Source organism: Lepidochelys kempii, chromosome 2 (genome assembly GCF_965140285.1).
Source record: "Lepidochelys kempii isolate rLepKem1 chromosome 2, rLepKem1.hap1, whole genome shotgun sequence".
Classification (NCBI taxonomy): domain Eukaryota; kingdom Metazoa; phylum Chordata; order Testudines; family Cheloniidae; genus Lepidochelys; species Lepidochelys kempii.
In genome coordinates this window covers 39,390,597-39,414,838 of record NC_136381.1, presented here as the reverse complement: position 1 = coordinate 39,414,838, position 24,242 = coordinate 39,390,597, and the positions used below count along the sequence as shown (strand labels likewise).

At 45.5% G+C, this 24,242-nt stretch overlaps 1 protein-coding gene across 5 annotated transcripts in view; it reads left to right on the top strand.

The window, feature by feature from the left end:
* The window catches only part of VPS13B (vacuolar protein sorting 13 homolog B), a 922,277-nt gene extending 910,956 nt beyond the window's left edge, over positions 1-11,321 (top strand). For 4 of the 5 annotated variants that reach the window (XM_073330465.2, XM_073330462.2, XM_073330464.2 and 1 more), the window contains exon 62: positions 8,970-11,321. In XM_073330465.2, the coding sequence (XP_073186566.2) occupies positions 8,970-9,218 (249 nt within the window). In that variant the 3' untranslated portion in view covers positions 9,219-11,321. The remainder of the gene's footprint in view (positions 1-8,969) is intronic. The other variant, XM_073330466.2, reaches the window with a different exon arrangement.
* Positions 11,322-24,242: the final 12,921 nt, after the last annotated feature.

Genomic DNA, 24,242 nt, shown 5'->3' with positions numbered 1-24,242 from the left:
ATAGGATAGCTTCTTGGCTTTTATAGACACAAAAAAGGTGTACGATAATGTGGACAGAAGGATGCTTACAATCGTGCTGAGGAAATATGGAGTGTCTGAGGATATAAAAACTATGGTGAATGCACTATATAGAGTACACTATGTACTCCACGTGAACGTATTTTGGAACAAGCCCCTTTGAAATGAAAGTTGGACTGCATCAGGGATTGGCCCTCAGTCTGCTGCTGTTTAGTATTGCTTGACTACATCTGCAGGAAGATCCCATTGGGGAAAGGTGAGAAGCTGCTGTATGCAAATGACATAGCAATAAGAACAACAAGGAGTCCTGTGGCACCTTAGAGACTAACAGATTTATTTGGGCATAAGCTTTCATGGGTAAAAAACCCACTTCTTGATCTGAAGAAGTGGGTTTTTTACCCATGATAGCTTATGCCCAAATAAATCTGTAGTCTTTAAGGTGCCACCGGACTCCTCGCTGCTTTTGTGGATACAGACTAACATGGCTACCCCTCTGATACTTGGTACCATAGCAATAAGGGCATCCTTTAAAAGAAGACCTAAAGGAAATAGTGAAATCAGTGGTAGGATCAGCTAAGTAGGCTTGAGATGAAAATCACTGTGACTGAGGTCATATGGGTCAGTAGAGGTGCTGCAGGAAAACTAGATATAGAAATTAATGGAGTAAAATTCAACAGTATTGACCAGTTCCAGTACCTGGGTGGGTGGGTTACAGAAGACGGCAAGCTTGAATGTGAGGTACGGTCCAGAATGGGGAGTTCTGGAAGAGTGTGGAATAACTTCTCAGGTGTTGTGTATGACAAACGTATGCCACTGGGACTGAAAGCACAACTGCATAGAACAGTGGTACAACCAGCAGTGCTATAGGAGGCAGAAGTATCCAGTATCGTCTCAAATGTGCTAGCCAAGCTTTTGGTCATATGAGAAAGAGGGTGTTTTCAAGATTGCAACATCAGAATTAAAACCAAACTTATGGTTTATAAAGCTGTTGTGATCCCCACCCTATTCTATGGGGCTGAAATGTGGACTACATATAGGACAGGGGTGGACAAACTTTGGCCCGAGGGCTGCATCGGGTTTTGGAAATTGTATGGAGGGCTGGTTAGGGGAGGCTGTGCCTCCCCAAACAGCCAGGTGTGGCCCAGTCCCCACTCCCTTCCCCCCCTCCCCTGCTTCTCTTCCCCTGACGGCCCCCCCCCACAGGACTCCTGCCGCATCCAACCCCCCCTGCCCCATCCACCACCACTTCCTGTCCCCTGACCGCCCCCGGAACCCCCACCCCTGACTGCCCCCCGCCACCCCATCCAACCCCTCCTCTCATTCCTGACTCCCCCCCCCCCAGACCCCTGCCCCATCCAACCACCCCTTCTCCCTGACTGCCCCCAGAACCCCTACCCCCCGCTGCCCCATCCAACTCCCCCTCTCCTGACTGCCTGCCCCAGGACCCCTGCCCCCATTCAACCCCCCCATTCCCTGCCCTCTGACCGCCCCGCCCCCTATCCACAGCCCAGCCCCCTGACCGCCCTCTACCCAACCTCCCTGCCCCCTTACCGCATTACCTGGACTACTGGTGGCTGACGGTGCTACAGCCGTGCCGCCCAAATGGAGCCAGCCACACCACCGTGCAGCACAAAGTAGCGGGTCAGGCCAGGCTCTGCAGCTGCGCTGCCCCAGGAGCTCGCAGCCCTGCCACCCAGAGCATTGTGCTTGTGGCACAGTGAGCTGAGGCTGCGGGGGAGGGGGAACAGCATGGGAGGGGCTGGGGGTTAGCCTTCTGGGCCAGGAGCTGGGCAGGAGGGTTCTGCGGGCTGGATGTGGCCTGCGGGCTGTAGTTTCTCCACTTCTGGTATAGGAGATATGGCACTGGAGAAGTATCATCAATGCCATATGCGTAAGATTCTTGGAATTAAATGAGCTGATAGATGCACTAACATCAGCGTCCTCTCGTAAGCCAATATCACGAGTATCGAGGTGATGATTATCATCAACTTCACTGGGCAGGGCATGTAGTTTGGCTGCCCAATTCTAGACTGCCAAAACAAGTTTTCTCTTCTCAACTCAGCCAAGGCAAACATGGTAGAGGAGGAAAGAAAACATGCTATAGAGGTGTCTTGAAGGCTAATATGAGAAAATGCAACATTGACATTAACTTGTAGGAATGTATATCCCAAAACTGACAACAATGGAGGAATTGCTTGAGGCATGGAACTCGGCACTTTGAGAACCAGATTCGACTACATGTAACAGAAAAACGGGAGCAACAGAAAGAGCACACCATGGTTCGAACCAATAACTCAGGTTCACCCACCCTGCTCGGAAATATGTGTCTGCAATGTGGCAGAGTCTGTGGCTCATCAGCCATCTGTGGACCCATAGATAACTTGAAGTGGATAATTCATGAAAGATATCATCCTTGACTTTGAGGGATCACTTATGAGGAGATCTTTAGTGCTCTGTGTATATCTTCACTATGTCACAGCTTTTCAGTAGGCTGCTGTGACTCTGGACAGACTGGGGGGAGGATCACTTCCTGTGAAGCATGCGAAGAGGAATTCACCTTTGGTAAGAAAGATTCCAGAGTCCTTAGAACCACCTTGTCATCATGGCAGTGTGGTTTCTGTATGGATGGAGCTGCTACTATGAGACTCATCTAGCATGTATTATAGCAACTAAGAAGCAGGTGTAGACAGATAGGTAGGTAGAAAGAAAGGCATCACCATTGTAAATGATTCAAAGGGGTGAGTGGTTAGGGGTCCTAGTACAAGTAGTTAGATCCCCCTTAGGAAACATTGGTCTACTGCAATTTGATTCTCTGAGAACTCTTGAGACTTGAAGATTTTTGGCTAAAGAGCCCAAGGATCTTGCATGTAAGACACTACTTATGGCTGATGACAGATGTGCTCTGTTGTTGTGCTGTAGTCCCTTTCCATAATGTCTTGAAGAAAATCCAGAATAGCTGGAATTCCGGGGTCCTTGGGATATCTGTTTTTTTCTTGACACCATGAGGTAAACCATGACTAAATGGAGGAGTAGGCTGTTAGTGTTGAAGTCCATCTGGAGGCCAGTGTAGTCCTAATCACGTTGAAGGATAATCCAAGTGCAATGAATGCCTCCCTTCTGAGTTGTCAACTGTGTGTCTGTGGAGCCAGTCTGCCATCTAGTTTAGTTCTCCCTTTGCGTATTGCTCTTATGGAAGCCAGATTTTCCCCAGGCTCATTCCATTATTTCCATCCCTCCTGAGAGTAGGATCAAGCTTTGAGCTCCCCACTGGTTGTTGATGTACTCCCCTGTGGTGCTGGTGGTGGTGGTTGTCCAATTGGACTGGGATATGATCGCCCATGAGTGGGCTCTGGAACATTCATAGGGCTAACTTCACTGCTCTGACCTCCAAGAGGTTTCTGTCTATGGAGTGCCACATTCCCTGCAGTGTTCTTTGTCCGATGTGTGCTCCCCACCTCAGTAGGCTGGCATCTGTCTTGAGTACTTGAAGCTCTGTGGAGCAGATAGGAAGACCCATGTGGACATTTCTTGGAATTGTCCACCGTCTGAAGGACTCAGTACCTACTTTAGGACCAGCACTTGAGCTTGCATGTGTTCCAGTGACTGTGAGACTCAGCTAGCAGGTATCATAGCAACTAAGATGCAAGTGCAGGCGGATAGGCAGGTAAAAAGAAAGCCATGTGACGGGTTCGATCACAGAAACCCCCTTGGGACTGTCACCTGATGTGCTGAGTCTACCTGTTGCCCATTTTCTCTGCCAGTTTGGGCCTCCAGAATCCTGCCGTGTTGAGACAGACATACCAATCTGCTCCAACACAGACCCATGGTCTGAACCACACGCCCCAAAGCTGCAGACTTAACTGAAAACAGCTTAAGAAGTGTTCCTGTCTCCAGCACCCAGACACCCAGCTCCCAATGGGATCCAAACCCCAAATGAATCCGTTTTACTCTGTATATACAGGACAAACTCATAAATAGTCCACCCTCTATAACACTGATAGAGAGATACGCACAGCTGTTCGCTCCCTCAGGAATTAATTACTTACTCTGGATTAATTTATAAGCAAAAGTGATTTTATTAAATAGAAAAAGTAGGATTTCCGTGATTTCAAGTAATAACAGAGAGAACAAAGTAAATTGCCAAGCAAAATAAAACAAAAACACGCAAGTCTAAACGTAATACAGCAGGAAACTGAATGCAGGTAAAAGTCACCCTCAGAGATGTTCCAATGAGCTTCTTTCACAGTCTGGGTGCCTTCCTAGTCTGAGTCAGGCAATCACTCACACCCCCATAATTACTGTCCTTTGTTCGGGTTTCTTTCAGGCATCTCTTTGGGGGTAGAGAGGCCATCTCTTAAGCCAGCTGACGACAAAATGGATAGGCTTCCAGGGCCTTTTATATTCTCTCTCTTGTGGGCGGAAACCCCTTTGTTCTTCTGTGCAAAGTCACAGCAACAAGATGGAGTTTGTAGCCACGTGGGCAAGTCACATACCTATGAATGATTCAGCTTTTTGCAGGCTGACGCCATTGTTTACATGTTCGTTTGAACGTTCCCAGAAAAGCTCAGGTGTGGATTGACGTCTCCCAAAGTCCATTGTCAGTTAAGTGTTTCTTGATTGGACACTTACTGAGAATAGTCCTTTCTCAAGAAGCTGACCAAATGCTTCACTGAGGCTAGTTAGAATCAAACACATTGAGATACAAGTAAATACCCAATATTCATAACTTCAAATACAAAAATGATACACACACACAGACAGCATAATCATAACCAGCAAACTACAACCTTTCCATAGACACCCCATTTGGCCTCCTCTGTACAAAACCTGGTGCAACATAGGACCCTGGTTGCAATAATGATCTATATGGTCACAGTTCATGTCAATAACGTCACAAGGCATGACCATTGTAAATGGTTCAAAGGAGTGAGTGGTTAGGGGTCCTAGTACAAGTAGTTTAGGAGACATTGGTCTGCTTCAGGTTTCGACAATTTGACTGCTCTGAGAACTAAGAAGCAACATAGTTGCTCACCTTCAGCAGAAACTTCTGGAGATATGTGGTATATTTCCTATACATGCAACCAGAAGGCCTAGAAGCTGGAGATACTTGTCTACAGACAGTCTTTAGTTTCAAATCAGTTTCCAAATGTTCTCAAACCTGTTCAGTGAAGGGTAGACTTGGCCTCAGATGTATCTATATCCACTCCCAAATGAGCTATATTTGTGGAAGGGGTCAGGGAGCTTTTCTTAAAGCAACTCCAGTCTCCAAGTTGTGGTGCTGTGAGCTGCTGTTTTAGTCAAGGCTCTGATCAAAATATTGTCCAAGAAGAGAAACAACTGAGTGTCTTGAGTGTGGCTATGACCACACCAGCATCTTGGGAAAGACTCTGAGAGCCGATGAAAAGTCACATGGCAATGTTTTGTGCTGGTAGTGGGCTGTGCCATACACAAATATCAGTACATGATGGTGACATGGATGTATGGGGATATGCAGATAAGCCCTGCCAGGTCCACTGAGGCAAGGAAATCTCCTTGGGATAGAAATGCTACTTACCAAAGCTAGGGTCTCCATCCAGAATCTCATTTTCGTCATCCATTTGTTGAGCTGTTTGAGATCCAGGTTGGCTTTGACCCCCTAAGTGCTTCAGAATGATGAAGAATATGGAATATAGTGCTAAGAATATTTCTTCTGAGGGAGCCAGATTACTCCTGGGGGAATTCTGCACCACTGTGTCCCCTGCAGATTTCTTTGCTTCACTGCAGAAAAATGACTTTCTGATGGGAAAGCAAAGGGAAACCGCAAGAGTAGTCATGCACCCCTCCCCAGCGGCGCAGGTGCATTGTTTCAGGCACCCGGAACAGCCGTGGAGAGGTAAATCAGCATAGGAGATGGGGCTGGAGAATCCCCAGCCAGTGACTCTGACCCTGCGCCAGGCTCAGCTGCTAGTCCCAGCTTGTCTGTGGGTGGGGGGAAGACAGGACTTCCTGATCCTCTGCAAGGAGCAGCCTGGGCTGGGGCCTGACCCATCCCCAGAAACCTGCACACTCCCTCCTGCTTCCTGCCCCCATAACTCATCAGCCACGGGGAGAGGGGTCATTGTACAGCGAGCTGCTTCCTCGTCCGCCCAGTCCCCATGCATCCGGACCCCCTGCATACCTAGATCCCCTGCTGAATCTCACCCGCCTGCACCCAGAGCCCCGACCCCCCCACATCCAGAAGCTCCCAACAAGCCCCACCCCTCTGCATCCAGGCTCCTGCTACACCCCTCTCTCCTGCACCCAGACCACCCCTGAGTACCCTGCACTGAAACTCCCACCCCAACAAGTGCCCCCTGAACCTGGACCCCCCACCCCACTGAGCCCCAACCACCTACACCTGGACCCCCATCCCACCAAGCCTCACACACCAAGACTCCCCTGATGAGTCCCTCACACCCAGACCCCCCTGCCACCCACATCCTCACCCCTCTTGCAGAGTCCCATTCCCCCTGGGTGTGCATGCGAGACTCTGTCCCTCTTGCTCACTATCTTGGTCCACCTGGCATGGAGGGGCAGGGCCCTGGGGTTTTTCTGGGGTAAGCCCTTGTGCTGTATCAGGATCAGGTGCAGGCTCACCACTGAGTGCATGTCCTGGGGAAGGGCTGCAGGATGATCTCCCACATCTGTGCAACCAGTGGTCTGTGCTCCCCTCTGCCATGCTGGAGCCTCCACATCTATTTATTGACAAAATACACAGAATTGTGCAGAATTTTAAAATACTGTGTGCAGAATTTTTTTTTTTTTTGGTGCAGAATTTTTTGGCACTGAGTTCCCTCAGGAGTACTGGTTGTATTGCTCCCATATCCTGGGGTGAGAGCCCGTTCAGTATCAACTTGTGTGTGAAGGGACTGCTGGAGATCATAGAATCATAGAATCATAGAATATCAGGGTTGGAAGGGACCCCAGAAGCTCATCTAGTCCAACCCCCTGCTCAAAGCAGGACCAATTCCCAGTTAAATCATCCCAGCCAGGGCTTTGTCAAGCCTGACCTTAAAAACCTCTAAGGAAGGAGATTCTACCACCTCCCTAGGTAAATGGGTGATTGGATGAAGAAGGTATGAGATGATGCCCTTAGTTTGAGGGGGGCAACTGAAACTCACTACTGCTTTCACCAACTAGTCCAATTTCATCCATTTCACCTTCTCTTGCTGATGTTTCACCCATTCTGCAGCTCAGTGTCTCCAACAATTCTGTGATGTACAGTCTGTGCTGCTCCTCTGCAGTTCAGTGTCCCTCTTCTCCAGCTTCCTACCAGAACTTCTGAGAAGGGGGATAGTTTGCTTCCTACATTTAAATCAGGATGGAGGCACAGTCTTTGTGGTCATAGTGAGTTTGCAGAGGCATTGCTGCCACCTCTGATTTTGCTACCGGATCTGCAGTTCCAAGGTTTTTGCCTGAAATATGTGCCATCTTACTTCTGTCTGCATTTCTGCCTGTTGTTGGGCTTGTAGTCCCTTCTCAAGGTACTCTGTGGAAACAGAAGTGACTGCTTTGGCATGGATGTGCTCTCTGCTACTATCTTACCCAGTTTTCTCCAACCAGGAGACAGCCTATGAATTTGGATGAGCACAAGATTTGTTTAGAATGTGCATCTGCATTGGGATCATGGAACGTATCCGTTTTGATGACAATTTCATCATAAAGGTTTCTTATGTCCAGGATGGAATTTCTGGTCATGACCAGAGAGAGAGAGACACTCCAGCGGTTAGGGGGCACTCACTTGGGATGTAGGAGACCCAGCTTCAAGTCCCTGCTTCAGAATCAGGCAGCGCAGAGACTTGAAACCTGGGTCTTCTGCATCCCAGGCGAGTGCCCTAACCACTGTGCTACAGAGTAAATCAATGAATAAATTAGTTACATGAAGAGGAACCACTCCAGCTGGGTGGCGGGAGTCAGCGAGAGACTACCCGGTGGTTAGGGCACTCACTCGGGATGCTCTGAATCAGGCAGAGTAGGGACTTGAACCATCACACACATCCCAGGTACATACATAACCACTGCATTGTTAGCTGTTTGTGTGTTTGTCTGTCTCTCTCATTTTTCAAAAGTTCTCATTTTCGTTCTGCATTGGAACAAAAACTAATTTTGAAACCTTGAAATTTTTTGCAAAATGGAATTGTTTTCTGGCCAGCCCAAGACCTGAGAACCCATTTCAGTATCTTTATGTAGGGGATGAGTTTAGATCTTTTAAGGGGTTTTTCCTTCTGGCTGGGTCTTATGTGGGACTTACCCCTTGAGCTGGCCGGATAGCTTTGTCTGCATCCTTCTTCCCTGAAATGTTCAGAAGCTCCTGATTGGACTCACAGCTCTTTGGAGAGGGCATGTCCTGAGTCCCATGCCCTGGTTATGTGATGGTCGGCTGGCTGGGAACAGGCAGGACATAATTCACCCTCTGAAAAGTCTGTGAATGCTGCCTCATATATAGAACCCCACTTGGATTTAGTCCGGTGTTTACTGGACAGCTCTGCCGCTGCCTGGGGGACACTGCAACAACTGATCTGGGTGGCTAAGACCACCGTGCTGCCAGATACCTGATCTGCGTGGGGTAGCAGAAGAGGAAAGATGATAAATTGTTCATTACCACCCAGAAAATGAATTAAAAGGGAAATTGGCAACGGAAGTAGTTGGGAGCAAACCTAACTGCTGGCACAGAGGCAGCAGTTCTGGTGGGAAGGTGGAGAAAGGGGACATTGAACTGCCACCAGAATTGTAAAAGAGGAAAGCAGCTCACGCGTCACAGAAGTGTGGGAGACACTGAGCTGCAGAAAGGATGAAACCTCACCAACATTACAGATCTATGATAGGAAGCCTTTGCTTGATAACAAACTAATGCAGAAGTATCTTTGCTGGCTATGAACAGTAACTGCAGATACTTTACATTCCAATAATAAAGCTGTTTTATCTGATTTTAGGTGGACGGAGTTAGAGAGAGACTCTCTGAACAACAATACAACCGGCTCGTGGATTTCGTCACAAAAACATCCTACCACCTTGCTCCAAGCCACTCTTCTGTACAAACAGCATCACAAGTTGTAGCTGCGGAGCCCCTTCCAAGTACAATTAAGATATATCAGTACCTAGTTGATCCAAATTTTGCTCAGGTATTCATTAGTAAATTCACTATGGTAAAAAATAAAGCCTTGAGGAAGGGATTTAATTAGGAACAAATTATGGCAAGTATGATTACGCATTACCATTTTTGAAGTCACACTTTCTATGCAGTCACCTAATGTGAACTTTTCTAATGTCAGTTTTGTGGGGTGGTGGGGATAGGAAAATTAAAAGCTAGCTTTTCTGATCTGACTCTAAGGACAGCTTTGGGATTCCTGGTCTCTATGCAAGATGTTAGCACTAGAAGGAAAGCAAAATAACCACCCTAACAGACAGATATTGAACCAAAGGGAAAGGTAATAACTGAATGAAAATCCTTTGTTCTTTCTCTTAGCAGAAAGAGGAAAGAAAACAAGGGAAATCCTATTCACTGAGACATTTTTGCCGCACACCAAAAATAGATATCCATGCCCACCATATCACATTTTAGGGTCTGCCAGTCTTTGGTATAAGCAAGGCTTATAACTCAGCTGTAAAAAATAGCTCAAAGTTGAAACTTTTTCCACCCCAATGTCTACATCCTGAAGCAAAACATATTACCCCACTAAATCTGATAGGCCTGGTGTGGTCGTTTTAAGTTACTAGTGACAGCTGGGTTTTAGCACCACCCTAACCTTAAAATAGCTTCCTTTATTTGACTGAAATTTTGCAGGACATTAGTCCTTAATGTAAAGTAGTGCCTTTGTATGGTTTGAAGAACAAAATGGAAACTACAACATTAATTTACTTTTAGAACTGTCTGTATACAGAAACTTTATTTTATCCACCAATCAAAATTTCATAAGAATTTTCAATATACCTTGGGGATCAGTTGGTAATATGTAATTATATCAGGGAGACAGGCACAGTTATAATTTTGGGGCCAGTAATGTGCATTTTAAAAAGCTTTAGGAGCTGTGTTTATACTCAGTAATATGTACCAAAAATTGTAAACATCTTGCTCCTTTTAAACCCAAGTGCTAAACTTCATCCTTAGTCCCCTTGTTAGGCTCTACTATTTCTGGACTCTCCAAACAGTACACACAGCGCTTCCTTGCTTAGGCCAGCTGTAATTCATTTTATGCTTATCACCCTAAAAATGTCAGAAAGCAGGAAATTCAGAATCAGGACCAAGAAGTCACGTATTACATCCGATCATACAGAAATACTTGTGCCTAGGAATTATACCCTATTTTGCACAGCAGAGCAATTGGAAAATTCTTGGACTTAGATTAATTTCTCACTACATGTAACAACTGTGAAATAGGTCGGAAGACAGAGTTGAATGAAAACTGCAATATTGGAGCCCAGTGAAAACCACCATCTGTCAGCAAGATGGCTACTACCAGCAATTGGCTTACAAATGGCAATTGCAATATCAGTTACATCAGTGTTAGATGGCAATTGTAACAATATTAGGTAAGAAGCTTTTAGACAGAAATGTGCTTTTCAACTTGTTCTTTAGCCTTTATTTTCAAATCTGTGTTCTGGTTTGTACTGCTGTCACCACAGGCATAGTTAGATTGCTTTGCAGAGCAAACACACCTACAGCAATTTTCATTTTAAATGGTAAAAGCTGACTTGACTCAGTTTCTTGGTTTTTGTTAGCTTCTACTGCAAACTCTGCCCAGGACTTTTCTTCTACGGGCCATGAATTTCAGCACATGAACTAACTTATTGTGTGGAGATGCCTGATGTACCTGAATACAACCAGCAACTAAGTTAGGAACAGGGGTCAAGTCCAATCATAGTGTTCAGTAAATGCCATTTACTTATGTTAGCTTCTCCTACACGTAGCTGGTATGACCAAATGGACATAAAATAAGAATGTAGTAATTGCTCTGTGTTTCTCATGAGTTCTGCTTTGTTGAAGCTACTCCTGGAATTCATGTCTCTTGTGTACAATAAGGAAGAAGCAAAGGATTTGAATAGCCCTTTGCTGAATGTGAAATGAACCCATCCATTATTAACATTTCATACAGTCATCTAGCTACTTGGTCATTGTTCAGATTAAAATGACACTATTTAAAAATGTAAATATATAGATTGTTCATTCCTGAATCTTTTATGGTAAATAGTTTACTACTGCTAATTTTACATACTGATGCATAAATTGTAATATAACACGATGGTTTAAAGTTAATAAAGCTATTCCTACAATACTTGGTTTCTGTGTGCTACACAAGTCATGTGGTTACAATCTAATGAACAGAACATTGACTATAATAGTGACACTGAATCTCTGCGAGATCAACCCCCAGCAAGTTAATGGGCTTTGCTATACCCCAGAAAACGCAGCCAACCATGAAACACAGTTTGAAATTCACATTAATTTTTTTTTAAGTAAAGACTGATGACTAGAGCTGGCCAAAACAGGTGCTAAAGAGTTTTATGACTCTATGTACAGAGTCAAAACTGCTTCATAGTCACAACCCAAACTAGAATAAGCTGTTCACCTAGTAGAACATTGGCTGAATGTCAAAAACCTGCAAAACACACCTGTAAAACATATGGGAGGAGACAGCAGTTTTTTCTGAAGTGTCAAACCAATATTGGTGGGATTATGCTGACATTTTCTTCCTGAATTATGCTCATCCTGTGGCAAAAATATTTATATTGCACACTCATCTACAATAAAACAAGCTAGTGTATGTATTGCATTAGGCCGAAGGTTGTCTCTTCCCCCTTCTGTGAATGCAGGTACGGAAATACATGTGGTAACTTCACATAAATCAGCCTCTCCTACATATGATGTGTGAATGGCGAAAACAAAACTGTCCACAGAGCAGATGCCTGACAACTGTGCTTGGCTGACTGAAGCTCGTGCTTCTTGTGCTTTTAAAAATATACGTGGTCTCATTCTTTGGGGCTGGAGGGACCACAATCTCCAATCCATCTCTTTTTTAGTTTGTGCCTTGTTCAAGATTTTGACTTGCTAGATTTATTCTGGGGTGTTTAAGGAATGCTTGTTTGCTCTGGGAGCACAGTTTTCAGAGTAGCAGCCGTGTTAGTCTGTATTTGCAAAAAGAAAAGGAGGACTTGTGGCACCTTAGAGACTAACCAATTTATTTGAGCATAAGCTTTCGTAAGCTACAGCTCACTTCATCGGATGCATTCACTGGAAAATACAGTGAGGAGATTTATATACATACAGAACATGAAAAAAATGTGTGTTACCATACACACTGTAAGGAGAGTGATCACTTAAGATGCGCTATTACCAGCAGGAGAGCGGGGGGTGGGAGGGGAGAAAACCTTTTGTAGTGATAATCATGGTGGGCCATTTCCAGCAGTTAACACAGTGTGGTACAATCTTATCAGGAAAGAATGTGTATGGTTCCCTTCTACATCTTATTTCACCTGGCCATCACAGAAAAGCATGATCAGCCAGTGGGGACAGTCTCATAAAATAACCTTAACCATTAGCTGGTTTCTGGGGCAATAATGCCTAGAAACAGCAATCCAGAGGTGGTGAGGAGCTGTTTAAGGTACATCTCAGCAGGCAAGGGGCGCGAGAGATCAAATATATGCATTTGGGGCATATATTATACTTCTGAAACGGAACGTTCTAGGGATCTGTTTGACCAAGCTCCTGATGCTAAATGGACATTGTCCTAACGTCTGGCTCTGAGTCCTTTTGAGCTGTCTTCTTTCTGCTAGAAAAATAAGCTGAGCCACACACCTCCTGAATTTGTTTTTCTCCTCTTGCCAGCCATGGTGTCATAAATATAAAGGGAAGGGTATATAAACCTTCTGTGTTACTGGATTTGAGAGAGGTGATTCTTTTTATTGTTACTTCTTTTTTACTGTTATTTCTATTAAAATTCTTCTTTTCAAGAACTGAATGCTTTTTTTAAGATCCAAGGGTTTGGGTCTGTGGTCACCTGTCATAAATATAAAGGGAAGGGTAAACCCCTTTGAAATCCCTCCTGGCCAGGGGAAAGCTCCTCTCACCTGTAAAGGGTTAAGAAGCTAAAGGTAACCTCGCTGGCACCTGACCAAAGAGGAGACAAGATACTTTCAAAAGCTGGGAGGAGGGAGAGAAACAAAGGGTCTGTGTCTGTCTGTAGTCGTCTTGGCCGGGGACAGAACAGGAATGGAGTCTTAGAACTTTTAGTAAGTAATCTAGCTAGGTATGTGTTAGATTATGATTTCTTTAAATGGCTGAGAAAAGAATTGTGCTGAATAGAATAACTATTTCTGTCTGTGTATCTTTTTTGTAACTTAAGGTTTTGCCTAGAGGGGTTCTCTATGTTTTGAATCTAGTTACCCTGTAAGGTATCTACCATCCTGATTTTACAGGGGGGATTTCTTTATTTCTATTTACTTTTATTTTTATTAAAAGTCTTCTTGTAAGAAAACTGAATGCTTTTTCATTGTTCTCAGATCCAAGGGTTTGGGTCTGTGGTCACCTATGCAAATTGGTGAGGCTTTTTATCCAACATTTCCCAGGAAAGGGGGGGTGCAAGTGTTGGGAGGATTGTTCATTGTTTTTAAGATCCAAGGGTCTGGGTCTGTAGTCACCTAGGCAAATTGGTGAGGCTTTTTACCAAACCTTGTCCAGGAAGTGGGGTGCAAGGTTTTGGGAAGTATTTTGGGGGGAAGGACGCGTCCAAACAGCTCTTCCCCAGTAACCAGTATTAGTTTGGTGGTGGTAGCGGCCAGTCCAAGGATAACGGGGGTAATATTTTGTACCTTGGGGAAGTTTTGACCTAAGCTGGTAAAGATAAGCTTAGGAGGTTTTTCATGCAGGTCCCCACATCTGTACCCTAGAGTTCAGAGTGGGGGAGGAACCGTGACATCACCTATGCAAATTGGTGAGGATTTTTATCAAACCTTCCCCAGGAAGTGGGGTGCAAGGGTTGGGAGGATTTTTGGGGGAAAGACGTTTCCAAACAATGCTTTCCTAATAAAATAAAGCCAGATAAACATGCTGGTGGCAGTGGAAGTCCAAGGGCAAAGGGTAAAATCGTTTGTACCTTGGGGAAGTTTTAACCTAAGCTGGTAAAAGCATTCAGCTCTTGAAAAGAAGAATTTTAATAGAAATAACAGTAAAAAAAGAAGTAACAATAAAAAGAATCACCTCTGTAAAATCAGGATGGTAAATACCTTACAGGGTAATCCGATTCAAAACATAGAGAATCCCTCTAGGCAAAACCTTAAGTTACAAAAAGATGCACAAACAGGAATATCCATTCTACACAGCACAGCTTAATTTCTCAGCCATTTAAAGAAATCATAATCTAATGCATATCTAGCTAGATTACTTACTAAGTTCTAAGACTCCATTCCTGTTCTGTCCCCGGCAAAAGCATCACACAGACAGAGACCCTTTGTTTTTCTCTCCCCCCAGCTTTTGAAAGTATCTTGTCCCCTCATTGGTCATTTTGGTCAGGAGCCAGCGAGGTTATCCTAGCTTCTTAACCCTTTACAGGTGAGAGGATTTTTCCTCTGGCCAGGAGGGAATTTAAAGGGGTTTACCCTTCCCTTTATATTTATTTATAACACCATGGCTGGCAAGAGGAGAAAAACAAATTCAGGAGGTGTGTGGCTCAGCTTATTTTTCTAGTAGAAAGAAGACAGCTCAAAAGGACTTGGAGCCAGACGTTAGGACAATGTCCATTTAGCGTCATCAGGAGCTTAGTTCACTATACAGCAAAAGTGCATACTCACTGACTGAAACTGCCCAATGGCATAGACCCGAGTCTTTATTTCCTCCTTGACAATTGAGTTTTGAATCTTTTAACTAGCACAGCATGAGCTCACCGCTCCATTTTGTAAAGGCCAACAAAAATCATAAGTTAATATCTATTTGTAAGCAGAGACAGAATGCGCTCTACCCTGACATCTCGTGGTGAGCTGTGGAAAAGGACTTTGGAGCTGATCTCATTTGCATGGGCATCTGCGGGGGCAGCCTCTGCCACAGCCACATGCTCTCCCAGCCAGCCACTGTGCTGCGTTAGGCGTCATCCCAGGCAGCATGGTAGAAGAGGCTCTGGCCCCACCCGTTCCTCTCCCTGCCTGGGCAGGCTGATGGAGGGGCACCTAACCTTTCTTGCCTCTCCCATGCGTCACCTCCGCTTCACATACAGAGCGCTAACACATGTGCAAGGTACAAGGAAAGCATCAACTAACAACTAGCAGCCAGTTTCAAAGGCACTTTTTTGGAAACTTTCATTACCCTAATTTTGGTTGCTCCTGCTTTGACACGCTGATTCTAGTTTGGCTTTTCTTTTTGATGTCACATGCAAGGGTTGTTAGGCTGAGCTTCTTTGAGACACTGCTGTGCCTTATGTTAGAAGACATTCTCCGCTCAAGCGGTGACAAAAGCCCATCATTAAGCATTAGAAAAGGCGACCTTAAGGAAGGGCTAAATCTTGAGCTTGGCTTGGGGGTGGCTAAACTGGAAGCTTTAGTAAATAAGCTAAACTATGCCTTAGTTAGGGTGACCAGCTGTCCCAATTTATAGGGACAGTCCTGATATTTGGGGCTTTTTCTTATATAGGCACTGATTACCCTCAACCCCCGTCCCAATTTTTCACATTTGCAATCTGGTCACAGGCACCAACGTTCCTTGGTGGTGGGTGTTCGCGCGCCCGCGGCCCTGCCCCGACTCTGCCCCCCTTCCTGTCCCTAGTGGACCCCTCTCCAAAGCCCCTCCCCAGTCCTGCCTCTTCCCCAAGTGCACTGTGTTCCTCCTCCTCCCCCCTTCCTCCCAGTGCTTGCTGCGCGAAACAGCTTTTTCATGGTGCAAGCGCTGGCAGGGAAGGGGGCGAAGCAGGACACAGCGGTGCGCTTGGAGAGGAGCTGCTGATTGGTGCAGTGCAGCGCTGGAGCACCCATGGAGTCAGCGCCTCTGAATCTGGTCACCCTAGACTTAGTTGGCATCACAAAGATTTGCTGGGATAAATGTCATGACTGGCCTAGTAGTATAATGAATGTTCAGGAAAGACAGGCAAGGTGAAAAAGGGGAGAAGATATTGCATTATCCATCAAGACTATAGACACGTGTTCTGAGATCTAGAAGGCGGTGAGAGGCAGCCCAACTGTAAGTCTCTGAGTAAAGATAAAGGGGGAACAACTAGAAGTATTGGGGAATCTATAATAAACTAGCACATCAGGAGCAGGAGGTGGCTGAAGCAGTTCTGAAACAAACACCCCCTCTCTAGCTGAAAAGCTACAGGAACAATTTATTAAACAATCGATTTCTAAGCACTTGGAGATTAGGAATAGGGTTATAAGTAATAGCCAGCATGGCTTTGTTAAGGACAAATCATGCCGAACCAACCTGTTTTTCCTTCTTTGACAGGCTTATTTGCCTACTGGATGGTGGTAATGAGGGCCTCCATTGGCAAAGTAATATAGCAAATCACAAAATAGGGTATAGGCATGTATTGGAGACAACTTTTTGTTTCAGAAGGTGGAGGAAATAACCAGGCAGACAGCCATTTTTTTAGATTTGCTTCTGCCCAAGAGCAAGGCATTGGTTGCAACACGGAAGAGGGAAAGGAATATGAGTGAAGGTGATCATTTAAGCTATAGCTTTTCTGACTCTTAGGCTAGAAAGGCGTGAGAGCAGCAGCACACGGATGCTGGCCTTAAAAATATGCCTTTTTTTTTTTGAACAGACACAGCACTGGTAGATATGGCCCCATGGGAAGAAACTAAGAGAGCAAGGCATTCAGCAGAGCTGCAAGAGCTTATATTAAAGGCACAACTGCAAACGACCACAAGGCAGCATAGTAAGAGGCTACTATGGTGCCAGGCTTGTTACTGAGCTGATAAAGCAAATGGTGGCAACATAGACAAATTGCTAAGGAGCCGTATAGAAGAATAGCACAAGTTTGTAGGCATAAAATCAAAATGGGTTACACCACATAAGGGACATAAAGTGTTTCTTTAACGCCGTTAGGAACAAGCGAAGGAAAGGGCAGGTTGTCTACTTACCACATGGGTGGGCAAACTTTTTGGCCTGAGGGCCGCATCGGGTTTCGGAAATTCTATGGAGGGCCGGTTAGGGGAGGCTGTGCCAGGCTGTGCCTCCGCCCCCTATCTGCCCCCCTCTTGCTTCTCACCCCCTGACCTCCCCCCCGGGACTCCTGGCCCATCCATCCCCTCCTGCTTTCTGTCCCCGGAACCCCTGCCTGCTGCCGCCCCAAACTGCCCCCCTTAGGACCCCTGCCCCCCTTCAAACCTTCCTGACCCCTATCCACACCCTGCACTCTGACCACCACCCCGAACTCCCCTCCCCTCTATCCGACTGCCCCCTTACCGCGCCGCCTGGAGCACTGGTAGCTGGCGGCACCACGTCAGGCCGGGCTCTGCAGCTGCGCTGCCCGGCAAGAGCTCGCAGCCCCGCCTCCCAGAGCATTGCGGCAGCGGCGCAGTGAGCTGAGGCTGTGGGGGAGGGGGACCAGCAAGGGAGGGGCTGGGCAGGAGGGGCCCACGGGCCGTAGTTTGCCCACCTCTGACTTAGCAGGAACGCTGAACTAATAACTGGCGACACCAAGACAGAGATGGTTAATGCTGATTTGGCTTCGGGCTTAATGGTGGCCAGCTACTTAAGGGAGATGAACTGCAAGCCCCAATAGGGCGAGACCAGGCTAAAGTATATTTAATTAAGTTAGGTCTTCAAGTTGCCAGGGCCTAATGAACAGCCCAAGTCAGTGGTTCTCAAACTTTTTTTTCCGTGGACCACTTGAAAGTTGCTGAGGGTCTCGGCGGACCACTTAACGATCTTTCCAGATGTTGTGTGTACCATTAGCTAGCTATTGTGAAGCGCTTTGGATAAAAGCACTATATTAAAAAAAACTAATAATAAATGTATTTTTGTTCTTCAAATAAAAGCACACAACTCATATTTTAATATCCATAGTCTTACCTTTCTACTGCGATGGATGTGCCCTCTCTCCCCTGTCAGCACCTGGGGCTGGGAAGGGTGGGGGTGTCTCTCCCCCAATACAGCAGCCACACAGGTGGAGCTGGGAAGAAAGGGGGTCTCTCCCCGGGAGCTGCAGCCCTGGAGCTGGGGAAAGGCACCTCTTTCTCTGGCCACCGCAGCCCTGCACTTCCCAAATTCCACCCCACACCCCGCTCTTCTCACCCCACTGTCCCCTTCCACCTACCTCCCGCCCCCATTCTCCCCAAGGCCACCACCTCAATGTGCATCTTCATTCTTGTGTGCGGACCACCTGAACAGAACTTGAAGACTACAGCTTGAGAACCTCTGGCCTAGGATACTTAAGGAACCGTTAGCAATTAGAGAACGCATGCTGGCTGGGTGAGAGCTGCAAGGACCTGGAAAGGGCAACCATATCTTGAAAAAAGAGTCCTGAGGGCCTGATAGACCAGTCAGCCCCTCCCTATCTGGAAAGATACAACTTATTAAATTTGTAAGCACCTGGAGGAGACTAGGAATAGGGTTATAAGTAAGGCTAAGATTTCTTGTCATGGATATTTTTGGAAAAAGTCAGGGACAGGTCATGGGCAATAATGAAAAATTCACAGAAGCCCATGACCTGTCCCTGACTTTTACCAAAAATATCCATGACAAAATGGGAAGCCTGGGCAGCTGCAGTGGGGTGGGGAGCTCCCACCACCCCTGGGGGGCTCGGCGCTCCAGGGTCCCCCTCCACTGGCAGCTCCGTGCCGCAACGGTCCTCCCGTGGCAGTGGCAGCCAGGAGCTGTGGTGGGTCATTCCCCCCTCGCCCAGCTTCCTGCAGAGGTGGCAAGCTCTGGGGGGGGGGTCCCCCCTGCTGCCAGGGAGCTGCGGGGGGCTCTCACTGCCTGGGGTGCTGGGGGTACCCTGCAGCTCCCAGCCAGCACTGGATGACGTCACAGAGGACTTTGGAGGTCACAGATTCCATGACTTCCGTGACTAAATTGCAGCCTTAGTTATAAGTAATAGCCAGCATGGCTTTGTCAAGAACAAATCATGCCAAACCAACCTATTTTTCCTTCTTTAACAGGCTTATTTGGCTACGCTATGGTTGGGAGGGGGGCAGGTAGGAGGAGGGCAGAGAGCTATGGCTTGAGTTTAGTAAGGCTGTTTCATACGCGGCCTAGGAACCTAGTCGTCTAGGTGAAAATACTGTCTGGTGGATGCTCAGCTGGTCAAAAGTCCATAGAGTAGTTCTCAATGGTTTGCTGTCCGACTCGGAGGTGTGTGTGTGTGTTCTGGGATCAGTACAATTCACTATTTTCATTAATGACTTCAATAAATGGATGGCACCTCTGCTGATCAAATTTGCAGATGACAACACACTTGGAAGGGAGTAACAAGCACTTTCGAAGCTCTGCTTAGAATTCAAAAATCCCTGATAATTGGTCTGAAATCAAGACGAAATTCAAATGGAAAGTAAAGTATGTTGGAAGGAAAATCAAATCAAATGCACAACTACAAAATGGGGAATAGCTGGTGTGACAAAGCTCCTCCTCTGCCTTCGTGGATCCTGCGCTTTTTGGTGGATTTTCTTGCCTCAGAGGTTCACGGCAGCCCTCAGTTTGGCCACTTTCGTGACTCAAATCTACCGTTCACTCAGTTAGCCTCATCCCTGGCCAGCACGGGGAAAGGAAGAAGAACAATCCCTGCAGTCTCTGGTGATCCACCTAGGGGATCGGGGAACAGGCCAGAGACCTTCTCCTCTGGTGGAACCCACAGTCCAGGTCAACTCCTCTGGTATCAAGTAGGGAGTTGGGGGGAAGGAGGGAACCCAGGCCCGCCCTCTACTCTGGGTTCCAGCCCAGGGCCCTGTTGATTGCAGCTGTCTACAGTGGCTCCTGTAACAGCGCAGGACAGCTACAATTCCCTGGGCTACTTCCCGGAGGCCGCCTCCCAACACCTTCTTTATTCTCACCACAGGACCTTCCTCCTGCTGTCTGATAATGCTTGTACTTCTCAGTCTTCCGCCTTCTCACTCTCAGCCTCTTGCTCCCAGCTCCTCGCATGTGCACCACAAACTGAAGTGAGCTCCTTTTTAACCCAGGTGCCCTTATTAGCCTGCCTTAATTGATTCTAGCAGCTTCTTGATTGGCTGCAGGTGTTCTAATCAGCCTGGCTGCCTTGTTCCCAGAAAGTTTGAGTGTTCCGGAACCTTCCCTGTTACCTTACCCAGGGAAAAGGGACCTACTTAACCTGGGGCTAATATATCTGCCTTTTATCACTCTCTTGCAGCCATCTGGCCTGACCCTGTCACACTGGTGAGGCAGTAATACTGCTGAAAAGGCTCTGGGGATTATAATGGATCATGAATTGACTATTAGTCAACAGATGCATCCCAGACGATTAGCCTTTTTCATAACTGCATTGACAGGAGTCTTATATGGAAGGCAGAAGAAGGGATAGGCAGCAAGTGTCCCATGCGACTCAGCCTTGGTGAGGCCTCAGGTAGAGTACTGGTTCCAATTTGGGTGCAACCCTTTAGGAATGATGGGGACAAATTGTAGCAAGCTCACAAGAGAGCAACAAAAATGATAAAAGGTTTAGAAAACTTGACCTAGGGCTATGTTTAATCTAATGAAAGATGACCAAGGCGGAGAAACTGATACCATTTGAGGCATAAGGGGTTGCTCTATTGTTCTCCATGCCCACTGGAGGTTGAACAAGAAGTAATCAAGAAGGCTAGGTATTAGGAAAAACTTTTCAACTCTAAAGATAGAAATCTATTCCAGAATGTAACTAAGGAGGTTGTGGAATCCTCCTCACTGGAGGTTAGTAAGTACAGGTTGGACATACACCTGTCACAAATGCTTTAGATTTACTTAGTCCTGCCTCAGCACAGACGGCTGGACAAGTTGGTGTCTCCAGCTCCCTTCCAGCCCTATATTTCTTTAAGAAAGGCACATTTCTCTTCCAGCTGCGGGAAGAGGACACAGGACAGAGAGGGATTTTTTGTCTCTATGTAGTCTGCCTTTTTGAAGCAATCTTTACTACAGCAATCAACTTGGTAAAACAGAAGTCAGGCTTCAAAAGCAAAATGATTTAAAAGCTAAATTTGCAGAAAGGAATGAGAAAAATAAGGTCTGTTTAGATAGTGGCCTGCGCAAGAAATTGACTCCACGAGCCTGCCATCTGCCATTAACAAATTAGTGTCACCAAAGCTCTGTGGAACTAAAATATTAGAACCTATAGATGTGCTTGAGACAGCACTAGGCAGTAGAAATGTTTGCTGCACATGCTTAACAGGCTGGGATAGTTACAGCTTTGAGAGAGCAAGGATTGTCTTTTTCTATCATGCTATAATATTCAGTTTACATTTGTGGGAGAGAGTGTTTCCCTACCACCGTTAATACTATCTATATGAAGCTCAAATAAAAGTAACAAGGAGTCCGGTGGCACAAATTTATTTAGGCATAAGCTTGTGTGGGTAAAAAACCACTGCTTCAGATGCATGGAGTGAAAATTACAGAGGCAGGCATTATATAATGACACATGAAGAGAATGGAATTACCTCACAAGTGGAGAACCAGTGTTGACAGGGCCAATTCAATCAGGGTGGATGTGGTCCACTTCCAATAATTGATGAGGTGGTGTCAATTCCAGGACAGGGAAAGCTGCTTTTGTAATGAGCCAGCCACTCCCAGTCCCTATTCAAGCCCAAATTAATGGTGTTAAACTTGCAAATGAATTTTAGTTCTGAAGTTTCTCTTTGAAGTCTGTTTCTGAAGTTTCTGTAACAGCTTTAAAAGTAGCTATACTTGAAGAAAGAATGTCCAGGAAGATTGAAGTGTTCTCCTACTGGCTTTTGTATGTTACCATTCCTGATGTCCGATTTATTCTTTTACATAGGGATTGTCCGGTATGGCCAATGTACATGGCAGAGGGGCATTGCTGGCACACATAACATTAGTAGATGTGAAGGTGAATGAGCCTCTGATGGTGTCACAGCTTTGCCTCTCCTGGAATTGACACCTCCTCATTGGGAGCAGACTACATCCACCCTAATTGAATTGGCCCTGTCAACACTGGTTCTCCACTTGTGACATAACTCCCTTCTCTTCATGTGTCATTATATTATGCCTGCATCTGTAATTTTCACTCCATGCATCTGAAGAAAAGCTTTTGTGGTAAAAAAAAAACATATGCCCAAATAAATTTGTTAGTCTTTAAGGTGCTACCGGACTCCTTGTTGTTTTTGTGGATACAGACTAACACAGCTACCCCTCTGATACTTGACATCAAATAAAAGTGTATTCCCTACTTCACAGCAAAACCTTTATGGATGGGATTTTCTTCAAAACACTAATATGAAGTAACACAGAAGATTTGAATCAACTAAAAGTTACACAAGGAGTTTCATTACTGTTTCTGCATGGTCCATACTGAATGTTGAAAAGTTAATGGTCTATTTGAAATATAAATGCTATGCCAACTCTATTTGAACTTAAGACCTTCCAAATAGAATACAAATGGCTTAATTTGCTGTGCTTCTTCATGGGAAGACTTTATTGTCTGCTTATGGGAGAGATGGAGTCTATGTTCTCTGAACAGTAGGTATTACAAGGAAAATTACTTTAAAGACATTATTGAGCAACTCTAGAATCTTTTGTCAAGCCAAAAACACTCTGAAGCAGTTTCCTACATTCTAGCTATAAATGTGACACTGATTCACATTATTTGAGGTTAGTGTGTTCTGTTTAATGTAAGAACAAGAGTGTTTTAATTACTTCTTGTAACAGGCCATCTTGTCCAAGTTTGAGAATGTACAGGATAGCTTGACCTAAATTCAGTATGGAGGGTTGGTTGAAACACCACAGTGACTGAAGCTAAGCCTCACTCTATATTCCTAGACCTTATCTATGATAAAATGGAATTACAGTTAACAGCATGCATCATTACCTTAAAACACATTGCACAGCTGCTTTAGTTATCCCAGAACCAAACATAAACCCAGGAAATTCAAAGCCAAGATAACATGTTTGGATTCTTTTTAAAGTGTAAACGTAAGAAAGGCAAGTAAGCTATCCAACCGCATTTGCTCCAACCCCTCAGACAGAGACAAACACCTACAAGATCTCTATCAAGCATTCTTACAACTACAATACCCACCTGCGGAAGTGAAGAAACAGACTGATAGAGCCAGAAGAGTTCCCAGAAGTCACCTACTAAAAGACAGGCCTAACAAAGAAAATAACAGAACGCCACTAGCCATCACCTTCAGCCCCTAACTAAAACCCCTCCAACGCATTATCAAGGATCTACAACTTATCCTGAAGGACGACCCGACACTCTCACAAATCTTGGGAGACAGGCCAGTCCTTGCCTACAGACAGCCCCCCAACCTGAAGCAAATACTCACCAGCAACCACATACCACACAACAGAACCACTAACCCAGGAACCTATCCTTGCAACAAAGCCCATTGCCAACTGTGCCCACATACCTATTCAAGAGACACCATCACAGGGCCTAATAACATCAGCCACACTATCAGAGGCTCGTTCACCTGCACATCTACCAATGTGATATATGCCATCATGTGCCAGCAATGCCCCTCTGCCATGTACACTGGGCAAACTGGACAGTCTCTACGTAAAAGAATAAATGGACACAAATCAGATGTCAAGAATTATAACATTCATAAACCAGTCGGAGAACACTTCAATCTCTCTGGTCACTCGATTTCTGATCTCAAAGTGACTATCCTTCAACAAAAAAACTTTGAAAACAGACTCCAACGAGAGACTGCTGAATTGGAATTAATTTGTAAATTGGATACAATTAACTTAGGCTTGAATAGAGACTGGGAATGGTTGATTCATTATAAAAAGTAACCTATTTCCTTGTTTATTCCTCCCCCCCTCCCACTGTTCCTCAGATGTTCTCGTTAAACCCTGGATTTGTGCTGGAAATGGCCCACCTTGATTATCATACACATCGTAAGGCGAGTGATCACTTTAGATAAGCTATTACCAGCAGGAGAGTGGGGTGGGGGGAGAGAAAACCTTTTGTAGTGATAAACACCCATTTTTTCATGGTCTGTATGTATAAAAACATCTTCTGTATTTTCCACAGTATGTATCCGATGAAGTGAGCTGTAGCTCACGATACCTTATGCTCAAATATATTGGTTAGTCTCTATGGTGCCACAAGTAC